The 12358-nt window shown below is 37.8% G+C and overlaps 1 protein-coding gene across 6 annotated transcripts in view; it reads left to right on the forward strand.

Annotated features, from left to right (window-relative positions):
- The window catches only part of NME7 (NME/NM23 family member 7), a 90830-nt gene that overhangs the window by 42013 nt on the left and 36459 nt on the right, over positions 1–12358 (forward strand). For 5 of the 6 annotated variants that reach the window (XM_048926866.1, XM_048926857.1, XM_048926848.1 and 2 more), the window contains 3 exons: positions 4377–4441; positions 5952–6020; positions 9209–9310. In XM_048926866.1, coding sequence (XP_048782823.1) covers positions 4377–4441; positions 5952–6020; positions 9209–9310 — 236 coding nt within the window. Of the gene's footprint in view, positions 1–4376; positions 4442–5951; positions 6021–6950; positions 6985–9208; positions 9311–12358 lie in introns of those variants that run through there. The other variant, XM_048926892.1, reaches the window with a different exon arrangement.

Genomic DNA, 12358 nt, shown 5'->3' on the forward strand with positions numbered 1-12358 from the left:
ATCTTCTATTGTTCCTGAGGAATTATTTTCAATTATTGGAAGGGTAATAAGTAAATGAAGCATCGAGACTGAGATGCCTGACTTGCTTTGAAGGCAGACTGTCTTCCTTAATAAGCTTTTAACAGTGGAGTGGTTACATTGGGAAATGGGCCAAGAACAAAGGGAAGAGAATGTAATGTTCTTAGTCATAGGGCTGGTGGTTGGTAGTGCCTGGGACTGGCAGATCCCAGGAACACAGCTGCTACATCCCATTAATTAAAGTGCTGTTAGGTGACTTTTGTGAACTGTTTTATTTTTATTCCAATCCATAATTCTGCAAGAAGTTGTAGCTTTTTTTCAGTCTGATGTCTTCCCTGCTATTTTCTGTTCCTTAATGGAGTGCAATTTTCAAATGTTGTGTTGCAGAAAAGTGTCACTATGAGACCTTATCATTTCATCTGATTAAACTCTGTTGGAAGATTATTTGTCCAGTGTAATTTGCATAGTAACAATGCTTTCTAGGAGACTTAGTGCTCTCTCTCTCTTTCTGTCATTTGTAAGGATTAGTATTAAATTCCCTAGTTGTATTTAGTAATACTTGTGATTCTTTGGTGTGTTGCGATTAAAAATTCATCATAATTAGCGCCTAATCTGCAGCTTTGATTTGGGTTCTTACTGTAATCGCATTTTAAACATGCACTGGCCCTTTTTGGAGGGTCCTTAAAAAGTTGAAAAAGTTGTTTTTCCATGACATATCTGGATTTTAAAGTTGAAAACACATTGTGAAAAGCTGCTGAAATAACACTTTGTCTAATTAGTTCTTCTTTTCCTTGGCCTTATCTGCCCACAAAGGAGAGCATACGTCCCAATTCAGTCATGTAATTGGCTGAAAGCCAGAAACATCTCAGGCTGAACCTTGAGCTTGTGCGTTTCATCTGCTTCAGGATGGCCTTTGTTTTTTTGTTCCTATTTGGGGCGATAGAATTTAAAAAGAAGGCGTCGCTGGGAGAAGTGATGCATGTGTTGCCTAGATTGAGACAGTGGAGGCCAAGTGGAGGCTCACAGCTCATATATCCTCCTGTGCCTTGATTCCTGCCTTTGGGAAGTGGAGCTAACATCTTGTTTTGCAAGCATAAATGAAATCTCATGACTCTCTCAAAGAGATTATATGGTATATACATATTCATATAGAATCACAGAATGGCCTGGGCTGAAAAGGACTAAAATGATCATCTAGTTTCAAACCCCTGCTACATGCAGGGTCTCTAACCACTGGACCAAGTTGCCCAGAGCCACATCCAGCCTGGCCTTGGATGACTCCAGGGATGGGACATCTACAACCTCCTTGGGTAACCTGTTCCAGTGCGTCAACACCCTCTGTGTGGAAAAACTTTCTCTTAATATCTAGCCTAAACTTCCCCTGTCTCAATTTAAAACCATTCACCCCTGTAAATAGATAGATAAACAAAAAAATTATATATAAATATATTAAAAGTATACATTATATAATTATGTATTATATATAATATATATCATTATGTATACTATTGTATTTATATTTTTATATATTTTAATATTTGTAGTATATAATATAGGTAATATATTAACAGCCATTCCCCCTTTACATATCTCTATAGAGAGAGAGACATCTGTCTGTGAGCAATGGTGGCAGTGATTTTTGTGGTTAAGCCTTTTTAATGCTGCAGTTCTGGCACTCTGTGTCTTTGAGTGAGAGTGAAGTCAGAAATAAAGGTACTGGACAATCTCAATAGGTTTATTAAGTTTAAATATTAAACCAATCTTGTATTAAAGACCATTTTGCAAATAATGTTCTTACTTTATTTGACTTCTATCACTAAAGGAGCCTGTCCCATCTCTACAGAGAAGAAAAATCTTAACACTTCAGTGAAGGAGCAGCCCAGAAAATTTAAATCTAAAAGAGGAATTTTGCTTACAGTGTATAAAATGGCTGAGGATAAAATTCTAAAAAAGCAGATCCCCCTGGTACCTCAGAACCTGATACTTGATGAGTATTTTAGTGTTCTTGCCAGCTGTGAAGGCCTGTCCAAGCGGGCTATTCTTTACTGACAGAGTGTAAAATGGAGAAGGGCAGCTGTTGGGCCAAGCAGCTTTCTCATATCAACGTAACCTTGACTGCCCTTTGCCTGGCACTGTCCCTTCTTCCGTCTTTGATTTCTCATAAGCCAGTGGCTGTTAACTGGAATATTGTATCTGAAGACTGAGAATGAAGAAGTTTTTATGCTTTGCTGCAGATTACTTATTTCTTTATTTCCTGGAGGATTCCCAAGCTGGCCTTTCGTCTCTGAAGTCACAGTTATAGGCTTGCTGCTTCCCTGAGACCTTTGTGTAGATGCACTGGGTTGGTCAACCTTTTCTGTAGTGTGGACAAAAAGAAACTAGAGGTCTTTTTCCTTTTTTATGTAGTCTTGTGCTTCCTGTGTAAATTTCTTAGTCTCTTCATTTTGCTGCTGCATTTTTTAAAAACTTCCTTTGAAAAATAGGGAAAACATTTTTCTAGCTTTACATGAGCGTTAAAAGGAAATTTTTATCAGTGTAAGTGAGCCATGATGTAACAGTATATTTTGACAACAGGAATTGCACTCACCTCCACTTGTTCTGTAAGCCCCAAGAGCTGCGTGCACTGAATACATACCCAAATCTCAGGCACTCCCTTTAGCAGTTTAAATATTTTTTTTGAAAAAATTTGTGCCATTTTATAGGGGGAAGGTGGTTTTACATGAGCCTTGATTTCAAAAATGCTGTGGTGAATACTTCAGGCACAAGTTTTTTCATTTTCATTTGTAAAAAACACTTATTTAGAAGTTAGATGATCAGAGGCTGGAGCACCTCTCCTATGAGGAAAGGTTGATGGAACTGGGCTTGTTTAGCTTGGAGAAGGCTCTGGGGAGACCTCACTGTGGCTTCCAGTATGTGAAGGGAGCGTATGAACGGGAGGGGGAACAAACGTTTATGAGAGTAGATAGTGGTAAGACAAGGGGGAATGGTTTTAAACTGAGACAAGGGAGGTTTAGGTTAGATATCAGGAGGAAGTTTTTCACACAGAGGTGGTGACGCACTGAACAGGTTGCCCAAGGAGGCTGTGGATGCCCCATCCCTGGAGGCATTCAAGGCCAGGCTGGATGTGGCTCTGGGCAGCCTGGTCTGCTGGTTGGCGACCCTGCATATAGCAGGGGGTTGAAACTTACATAATCATTGTGGTCCTTTTCAACCCAGGTCATTCTATGATTCTTTCCAGGTATCTATTTTATTTATTCAGAACTTCTTCTGACCTTTTAATGTGTAGGAAGCTTACAATTGTGTGCTGCAGGTATTAGCAGACAGTATACAATTCAGGTCTCGAGTGTGCTAGGACTTAGATATCAGCTTTATTTTATTTTCATTTACTGAATTTATGCAATGTTATTAAAAAAAAAAAACAACAACTTTCAGCTTAAAGACTAGTTAATAAAAGGATTCAATGATTAAGAGTCAAATTTTGCTGTTGTAATTCATTACAGAATACTCTGCTCTGAATCAATGTCCAGAAATTTGTAGTTGCTCACAGTTTGTACTAGAGGGCAGACAGTTTTGTTATGTAAAAACAGGAATGCTCTACAATTCTCAAATAACAGAGTACTGTGCTTCGCTGCCACGATCTTTCAAATGGCACGATTAGTATAAGTGTAGGCAATCTGAAACGCGCATTCAGTGGAAAATCAGTGGTTCTTGTTCTCCTATATTAATATTTTATTACATTAATTTTGTTCCTTTTCAGTGTCATTGGGTCTTTGAGCATACATTCATAGCATAAAATAGTATGATCAGTAGTAACATATTTGTCAGTTAGAACCTCAGAAGCAGTGGGCTGTTTTTCACTGTGCTTTTCACATAGTGACATGAACTTCTGTGCTGATATTTATTATCGTTCTGCATTGTTTCTAATTCAAACTTGGATCCAGCTCTGGTGAACACTGTGTAAGACTGCAAAATAGGTAGCCTATGCCCTGAATTGATTACTGCTTAAGCTACAAATACTGGTATTGGAACTTCAGTATGGATGTAAATCTTGATTTTGAAGTTACTGGGTATCTCAGAAAAAAAAAAAGACTTCACCAGCAACCTTTTTGGCTAGAGCCTAACTAATCATTTTTCAGCAGTTGAATAGAATTTAGTTGTTCAAAATCATTACTGCATCATTTTAGATAGAGAATAAAAATATTATAATTTCATAAATAGAGAGTATTTAGATAGGGAGCTTTGCCCCCTGCTTCTTTTCATAGCTTTGCATAGACACTGGCTTAACTGTTATGGCAGCATAAATACTTTGGAATTCTAACTTCTTTTGTTTGAGTACTGTACTTTGTATGTTTTTTCAGGACTAGCTGGAAAGATTATAAAAGCCATCATCAATGAAGGATTTCAGATCTCGGCTTTGCAGATGGTAGGTTTTCTTTTGTCTTTATCTTTTTTATAAACAGAGGCTGGAACTGTGCTATATGCACTTGACAGCAATTCAGAGATGACTTCCTGAAATACAAAACCCTCGTACCAGCTGTGTAGTTATGTTTTAGGATCAGTGCTGCCTTTGTTATATTTGTATTTTATTGTTTGGTTGATCAGCTGATCTGTTTCCCATTGCTGTTCATCCATGACTGGAGAGACTTCATCTCTGTGTTTCAGTTTCACGTGGCTAGAAGGGGCATAGTGATGCTGATGTTTTCTGGAACACCTAAGATATCTTTTGAAAACTGAACTAGTTAGGATTAGGGAAAAGATTGTTAACATCCTACAAGTCTTTAAACTTACAGTTAGTGTGAATTTATAGGAGAGTTTTTGAAGACACTTCAAAGATTGACATCCTCATCAGAATCACAGAATCACCCGGGTTGGAAGGGACCCCAAGGATCATGTAGTTCCAACCCCCCTGCCTAGCAGGGCCACCAAACATACACATTCAGATCAGGTTGCCCAGGACACCGTCCAGCCTGGCCTTAAACACGTCCAAGGACGGGGCATCCACAACCTCCCTGGGCAGCCCGTTCCAGGGCCTAACCACTCTCCTTGTAAAGAACTTCCCCCTAACATCCAACCTAAATCTTCCCTCCTTCAACTTAAAACCATTTCCCCCAGTCCTGCTGTTGTCAGCCCTTTTGAAGAGTTTACTCCCCTCCTGGGTGTAGGTTCCCTTCAGGTATTGATAGGCTGCAATGAGGTCACCCCGCAGCCTTCTCTTCTCCAGGCTGAACAAGCCCAGCTCCCTCAGCCTGTCCTCATAGGGGAGGTGCTCCAGCCCCCTGATCATCTTAGTCGCCCTCCTCTGGACCCTTTCCAAAATCTCAATGTCTTTCTTGTACTGAGGGCTCCACACCTGGACACAGTACTCCAGATGGGGCCTCACAAGAGCCGAGTAGAGAGGGACAATCACCTCCCTGTCCCTGCTGGCCACCCCTCTCCTGATGGAGCCCAGGATCCCATTTGCCTTTCGAGCTGCCAGAGCGCACTGCTGGCTCGTGTTCAGAATTCCATCACCAGCAGAATTTAAAGGGAATTGGACAGAGATTGTTCCTGAGAGTAGCCCTATAAGAACTGCCTTTTGTGTTTTCTGAAAGTCTTCAGATCTGAAATCTCCTTGTGATTCAAATACTCCAGAAATGAAGACTAGTTTCTTCTCTTTCCTATGCAACAAACAGATCCTCTTGTAGATCTTAGTGGCATTAGCCAACACTACAAATGAAGTACACTGTCTACTGATGTTTAAGGTAGAAGAAGGTACTTTATGCTCTTTTGCGTGTGGGACCATTGGCTAAAAGGATGATAAACATATTACAGTTGTAAAGCCATTTCTTTTACTGGGTGGAACTTAGAATAGCATTCTGAATTCTTGATGGTTATGAAGGGCTATCTATTTTTTTCCATTTAATGTGAATGACTAACACTTTTTATTTTCGTAGTTCAACATGGAGCGTGCAAATGTGGAAGAGTTTTATGAGATTTACAAAGGTGTTGTTGCTGAATATATGGTAAGCATAAATTTGAAAAGTCTCTATTTATAAATAAAACATGATTAAACAAGGAAGTGGTCACATCTGCCCATCTTGAGACTGTGATAATACTTCCTCTAGGAACTTGGTTTTGTCCAATTCTAACTTATTCTGAAATAAAATGTATGTCATATCCAAAATTGTGCTGCTTATCTTGTAAGAAAGGAGTATCCTTTGTGGGAATTATTGAACTAAGTAATTTGTAAAATACAACAGAGAGAAAGAAGCCCTCAGGTAAATTATTTTATTGTGGTAGAACTATGTATCACACACACATTTTATGTATATATACATATTTATATATAGCATATACATCTTTGGTCAGTTTGATATTGCTTGTAGCTTGTACCAGAATAAGTATGTCTTGTTTTGTTTACAGTGGGGCTGCTATACTGGAATGTTTCCTAGTGATGTTCTGAGCTGTTCTTCAGTTTATTGATCTGGCTTCTGTGGACCTTCAGAAAATTTAAGAAATTTAAGATATAGTGTAATCCTAGGGGCATCTAAGATCACATGATATTACTAAGATTTGTTGTATTGCAATATAAAGCCTCCTAATGGCAGATAGAACAACAGGAATCAGGAAGACAACTTGTTGTTTCCCTATAACCTTTATTCATTTTACAATTAGTAATGATTTTCTTTTCACTGCCATGATATGTACCATGCAAATTATCCTTAATTTATAAATAGTTAAATTATTAAAAGATTTCTACTCAGTTACTTCTATTATTCCAGACAATTACTAATAGTACTCTGACAATGTGACTTTTTCTTTCCTTTATGATTGTTTAGTCAACTTCAACAGGGTTTATAGATTCCTCTTCATATAGTTTAGGGACGCTGTTTGTTTGCTGTCAGATTGATGAATACTTACAAAATTTCCTCTACTAACATCCTTTGTGCCAGGAACTCATATAAGACTGGACAGACAGACTTGAAGGTGAGTTACAGAACTCAGATGTGGTAGTGCCTGACTGGTATTTCAAGACCCAGAGAATCCTCTGGTATTATAAAAATACAAATTGAACCAAATTTGATAGTCTCTATCATTTTCTGCTGTTTGGTATATGCTCTGACCCTCAGATAAGTGGTAAAGTTACATACTTTGTCTGAAAAGTTACTCAGAAGGGAACGTGACATTTAAGCTGGATAAGTAAATAAGGAAATCTGTTTCAGATGGGATTTCAAGTGAGAATCTGGGGCTCCGTCCTGAAAGCCATATGTGCTTGACACACTTAGTTGAAATTAAGGGGATATCTTCACGCACTCGGCTTATTTGTGAAACAGGATAATGTGGGAAAGCTGATCGTGATGGTAAAGACATCCAGAAAAGACACATATGGAAACAGCAGTAGATATTGTCAGTGCAGGCATATAGGCAAATAGGAAGAACTACATTTTGAAATAAGGAACTGAAGAAAGAATATGACCTCTTATACCTGTAACTCAGAACCGTCTGTTTTGATCTGAATTTTATTTATCATTTTAAAGTAAGTTGGTGCAGAAGAGGAAGATACTCATCACCCAGAAGTCTTCTTCAGAAAACGTATTCTTATTTCTTCTGGTTACACTTTTACAGTCAGATGAAGGCTTGATGTATTGTACATAAAACATATATCTGTTAGAAAAAAATGCTGAACAGTTGCTAAATTGAAAAAAAAAAATTAGGTTTGTTGGTATCTCCTCTAATCAATAGATCCTACATAGGATTTTGCTTACTGATAAAAAAGAGAAAGATTCTGTGCTAGCTCCAAATTCACCTTATTAATCAAAAATGCTTGAACTTCATCCAGTTTCAAGAATGGTCTTGGTTGACCACTAGCCACATTATCTGATGAATAAATCATTTGCTAAAAAAAAAATTAATTTAGCTGTAATTAAATTACAAGTCCTACCGAAGAGGAAAAGGTGATGAGGCTTTTTTTGGAAGGGAAATATGTATTATTTTGTTGTAAAGCATGAAACTAGCCTGCACTCTACTCACGTGCTCTCAAGAATATTTCTACCTACATTTGCTAGGAGCAGGTTAATGATAGAGGCACTTGGCTAAAATTCTGTCTATTCATGTCACAGTGCTAAGATGAAGCATGTGCTCTTAACATGGTATTTATTATAAAAATAGCAACTCTTTGGAACAGTGTTGCTTGACTTGGGTTCTTTTGAGTATTTCATTTCTGTCATACTTCATAAAATGCAGAGGTGAACTCCATTGTTTTCCTAGTGCTTTTTTTTTTTTTTTTTTAATCAATTTAGACTAAGGTAGCATATTTCTGCTTCTGAAATCTATGTCTCTAATTGACAAACTCTAAATTGGCACTAATGTCTGGAGATAGCCTAAGCTTGCTAAAAACCTGTATTTATCATCTACTGAGGACTCAAGGATATCTCTTTACACTTCAGGAGGCTCCAGCAAAAAGGTTTATTTCAGTGTAACCGAGATTCTGGTAAGAGCATACACAAGAAATACTGCCAGATCAAGGATCTTTTTCCTGAAATGATGTGCCATGCACTCCTTTCAATTTAAATTCCTGGTTCTATTGTCCTGTGTGTTTCAGCTTTCATAATACACAAAGAAATGACAGAACCAAAAGCCCAAGAGATGTTTTCTTGACTTTAAGCCATCAAATATAGGCTGTGTCCTGTGCTTCCTATAGGAAATGTTGTTAAACATGATGTCTGTAGAACTTGCTCAACATGGTGTCATTTTTCAGACTTATGCCTTGCAAAGTGTAGTATTGATTCAGTTTAGACTGACAAGTTATGAGGCAGTTCTGTGAAATACAAGTCAAGATTAGTAAGAATGCACCTGTAAAAGAATTTAAGGTATTGTGGATACTGTTGCATGTTGTTCAGTATCCCAGAGATAGAATGTTCAATTTATCTCCATCTCCACCATGTAAACAAAGTTACAAAATGTGCTATATATATATATATATATATATATATATATATATATATATATATGTATGTATATGTATATATGTATATATATATGTATTTATGAATACTAATGATATCTTTGCTTCCCGTCTTTGCTTTCCTAAATCCGCCAGTATTTCTTTTTTTCTTTCCTATCTGGTATGTTTGGATCAAGTTTTTTGGGGGAATGCAACCCTCCATAGTGCTGAAAGCTCAGATTTGTTTTGGTCTTTTTTCTTTTCCAGGAGATGGTTACAGAGTTGTGCTCGGGCCCTTGCATAGCAATGGAGATTATACAGCCTGAACTTCCAAAAGTGTTCAGAGACTTTTGTGGTCCTTCTGACCCTGTAAGTACTTGCTTGAGTATGAATTGAAATCTATGTGAACTGAAATATTACAGTGTGGTATGACTGCCATATACCTGCTGCATTTCCTCAAAACATGTGAGCGTCACCTTATTATGGAAGTGAAATGCTAGACTTCGGATCAGTTTGCAAATTCTCTAGTGATTTCTTCAGTCTTACCTAAAACAGGTGATAAAATACTATGATGATATTTATGTGAAAATAAAGTTATCCATAAATCATGGTTAGAGATGTGTAAGTATTCTAGCACAAGTCTTGAGAGCTGGAACAAATGGTTATTATTGTTGTATGCCCGTGTAAATCAGTTGTTAGTGCGCTGCAGTCTGTAGCATTGTTCTAAGACAAAACTATAAAAAAAAAAACAGTTTCTGTGGCTTTTGTAAGGAAACAAAAAAATGCAAATCTTACCGTAGCTGTTTGTTATGCTAATAGTTCCAGCTTTTATTTTTAATTTCTTGAGGTAAGTAATTGGATATGCATGATACTGTAAGCAGTCTGGAGACGAGCATAAAACAAGCATAAACGCTGTCTCAAAAGGTTTGCCATTTTTTGTTAAATAGCAAATGCTAACGTACCACACAGAAGCCACAAGGAGAAATATCAAGATGGAGGCAATGAAATTAGATATTACAATTATAAATAGATATTATAATTTCATGTTTTAGTTGCAGGCTGGGTGAGTTTAACAGTTTCCATGGGGGGAGGGGGAAATCATGAAGATTTTTACTGGTACTGTAGAGTTGTTTGGGATATATTTCTCTTCAGATCTGGAGAAGTATAAGCTAAAGGCATTGTCCAAACCTGTCTTCCCCTTCTGTTTGATCACACTGAATGTTACAAATGTTCCTCTGTTCAGTTAGCATCTTGTAAACAGAGTATAACCTGCAACTTTTGGACACCATCTTCACAGCAGTTGCACTGATGTATGTTTGGAAGATAGGCAGCTGTGTTTAGTATTTCTGTATGCTGTTTTCTATCAGAATTTCAAGCTAATTGACTCTTCAAGCATGTAAAGTGCATGTGCAGTGACTGTGCCTGTTTTCAAGAGTGATCTTTACCTGAAATGTGTGTCTCTTCAGACTGTGTTACTGGCTTGTCCTTGAGGAAGAAGTGACTGAGTATTTCAGTGGCCTTCTGTCATTCATAACCTGTGTAGTCAGTGAAACTCCCCAATGAACTTACAGTGAAAATATCTGTCTCAAATAAAGGTATCAGAAGCCACATTGGAGTTGCATTATGTAGCAAGGTTATCATAGAATCATAAAATCACCGAGGTTGAAAAAGACCGTGATGGAGGGACCTTTAAGATACGGTGCACTTGATGTTCTAGTGGTTAAAGTAAACGTGTCATGCAAATAATGTATTGTGACTAGGAGATCTGGATCTATCTGTATTTTTTTTCATCTGTTTATATATGCTAAGTCCTGGTGTGTGTACAACCTATTTAGAAAAACAAGTGAAGAAAAGTTTGTAGCTATAGTACAGAATGTATCTGAGTCATTCTGGCTCCTGTTAAGTATTTTCCATTTAGTAGTATTGAGATCACAGTGATTACTTTCAAAGCAAAGTCGTGTTTAAAAGTTAGTAAAGGAACTGGAATTTGACTTACGTAATGAATTGCTCTCAGTCACGTGTGCTGTGAATTATATCTCAGCTACGTCGCAAATGTAATAACCACTCTGTGGCAAGTCATGTGTTGCAATTGGATCTGATTGTCAGCAGCACTCTAAGTCTGTTCTTGGTTTTGCAGGGAGATGGCTGGGACGTGCTTCTTTTATAAAGGCATCCAAAGAGATGTGATCCATATTTTGCTAAATCAAAGCAAGATGTTGATTAGAAATAAATTCAGTTTTTGTCCAAGTCTCTCATTAAGGCTGAAAAAAGAATGAGAGTTGTTCCATTTTGAGCACTAGACTTTAATAAGCTAGCAATTTATACCAAGTGTACAGTGCTAAAAATGAAGTGGAACTTCGTGCTATTTTCTATAACTGGGTAATATTTTGTTAGCACCGCAGGTCAGTAAGGCTCTCTGCCAAAAATATCCTTCGTTATAATACAGCTTTTAAATTCTTTATTAAAACGTCTTGGGTGGTATTAGGGGAAGGCTGCTAACCAAAAACCTGTTCTGAGCTTCTTTGTAGGAGAATATGAATAACCTATGAAATCTGGAAAGTTGGATAAAGACATTTGTCTGTAATGAGCTGTGCTAGCTGTTCTTACTCTCAAAATTACTGTCCCTGACTTGATTGAGCGGATCGGTGTCACAGTTCGTGGTCTTGGTGTGTGTGTGTGTGTCCCTGTTGGATAGTGAATGGACAATGAGAAATGTTTTTCTGCAGATCCTGCTGCTTCCTGCATTCTCATTTTACAGTGGTACATTGCTGATGAATGGCTGTCTGGGCTGTTGCACTGTTGGTGAACTGTCAGAATCTTTAATCATACATAGCTTAGCCTTCTGCAGCACAGCCAGATTTTTTCTGGTTATGGTGGCCTCAACTGAGGCCTCTCTGTACTTTCAGATCAGCTGTGGTGGTTGTCTTGTCTTCTGGTTGCAGGCCTATAGTTTATTTTTGCAGCCAGACCTCAGACGGATCATGTAGCTTACTCTCGACATCCCTCTGCACCTTGATCTCTCTTTCCTGGAAGGCTTCTTGGTAGTTGGTGTGGAGGGCACAGAAATGGAAGACTCTCCACATCTGCTATTATAAATAAGTATTCATGCTTTACATATTGTTGCAGCAACTCTATAAAAAGTTAACAGGCTGTTCTGATGCCTATCTTGAAAATACTGCTCTTTACAAAATTATCATGTCCTGTTCAAAAAAAAAAAAAGTCTCAGTTTCACACCAGTCTTAAACTTCTCAGGGAAGCCCCAGTCTCTCCTAAGACCCAAAAGTGAGGAGGTGTGAGATATCAAGATCCTATGAGCAGTGGAACACTTGTATTTAGATATTTGAATTCTGAGTAGGAATGGGATTTCTGAAATGACTGAGTTCCACAGATTTTCTATGGTTTCTGAATTGACTAAGC

Source organism: Lagopus muta, chromosome 1, assembly GCF_023343835.1.
Source record: "Lagopus muta isolate bLagMut1 chromosome 1, bLagMut1 primary, whole genome shotgun sequence".
NCBI classification, from domain to species: Eukaryota; Metazoa; Chordata; class Aves; order Galliformes; family Phasianidae; genus Lagopus; species Lagopus muta.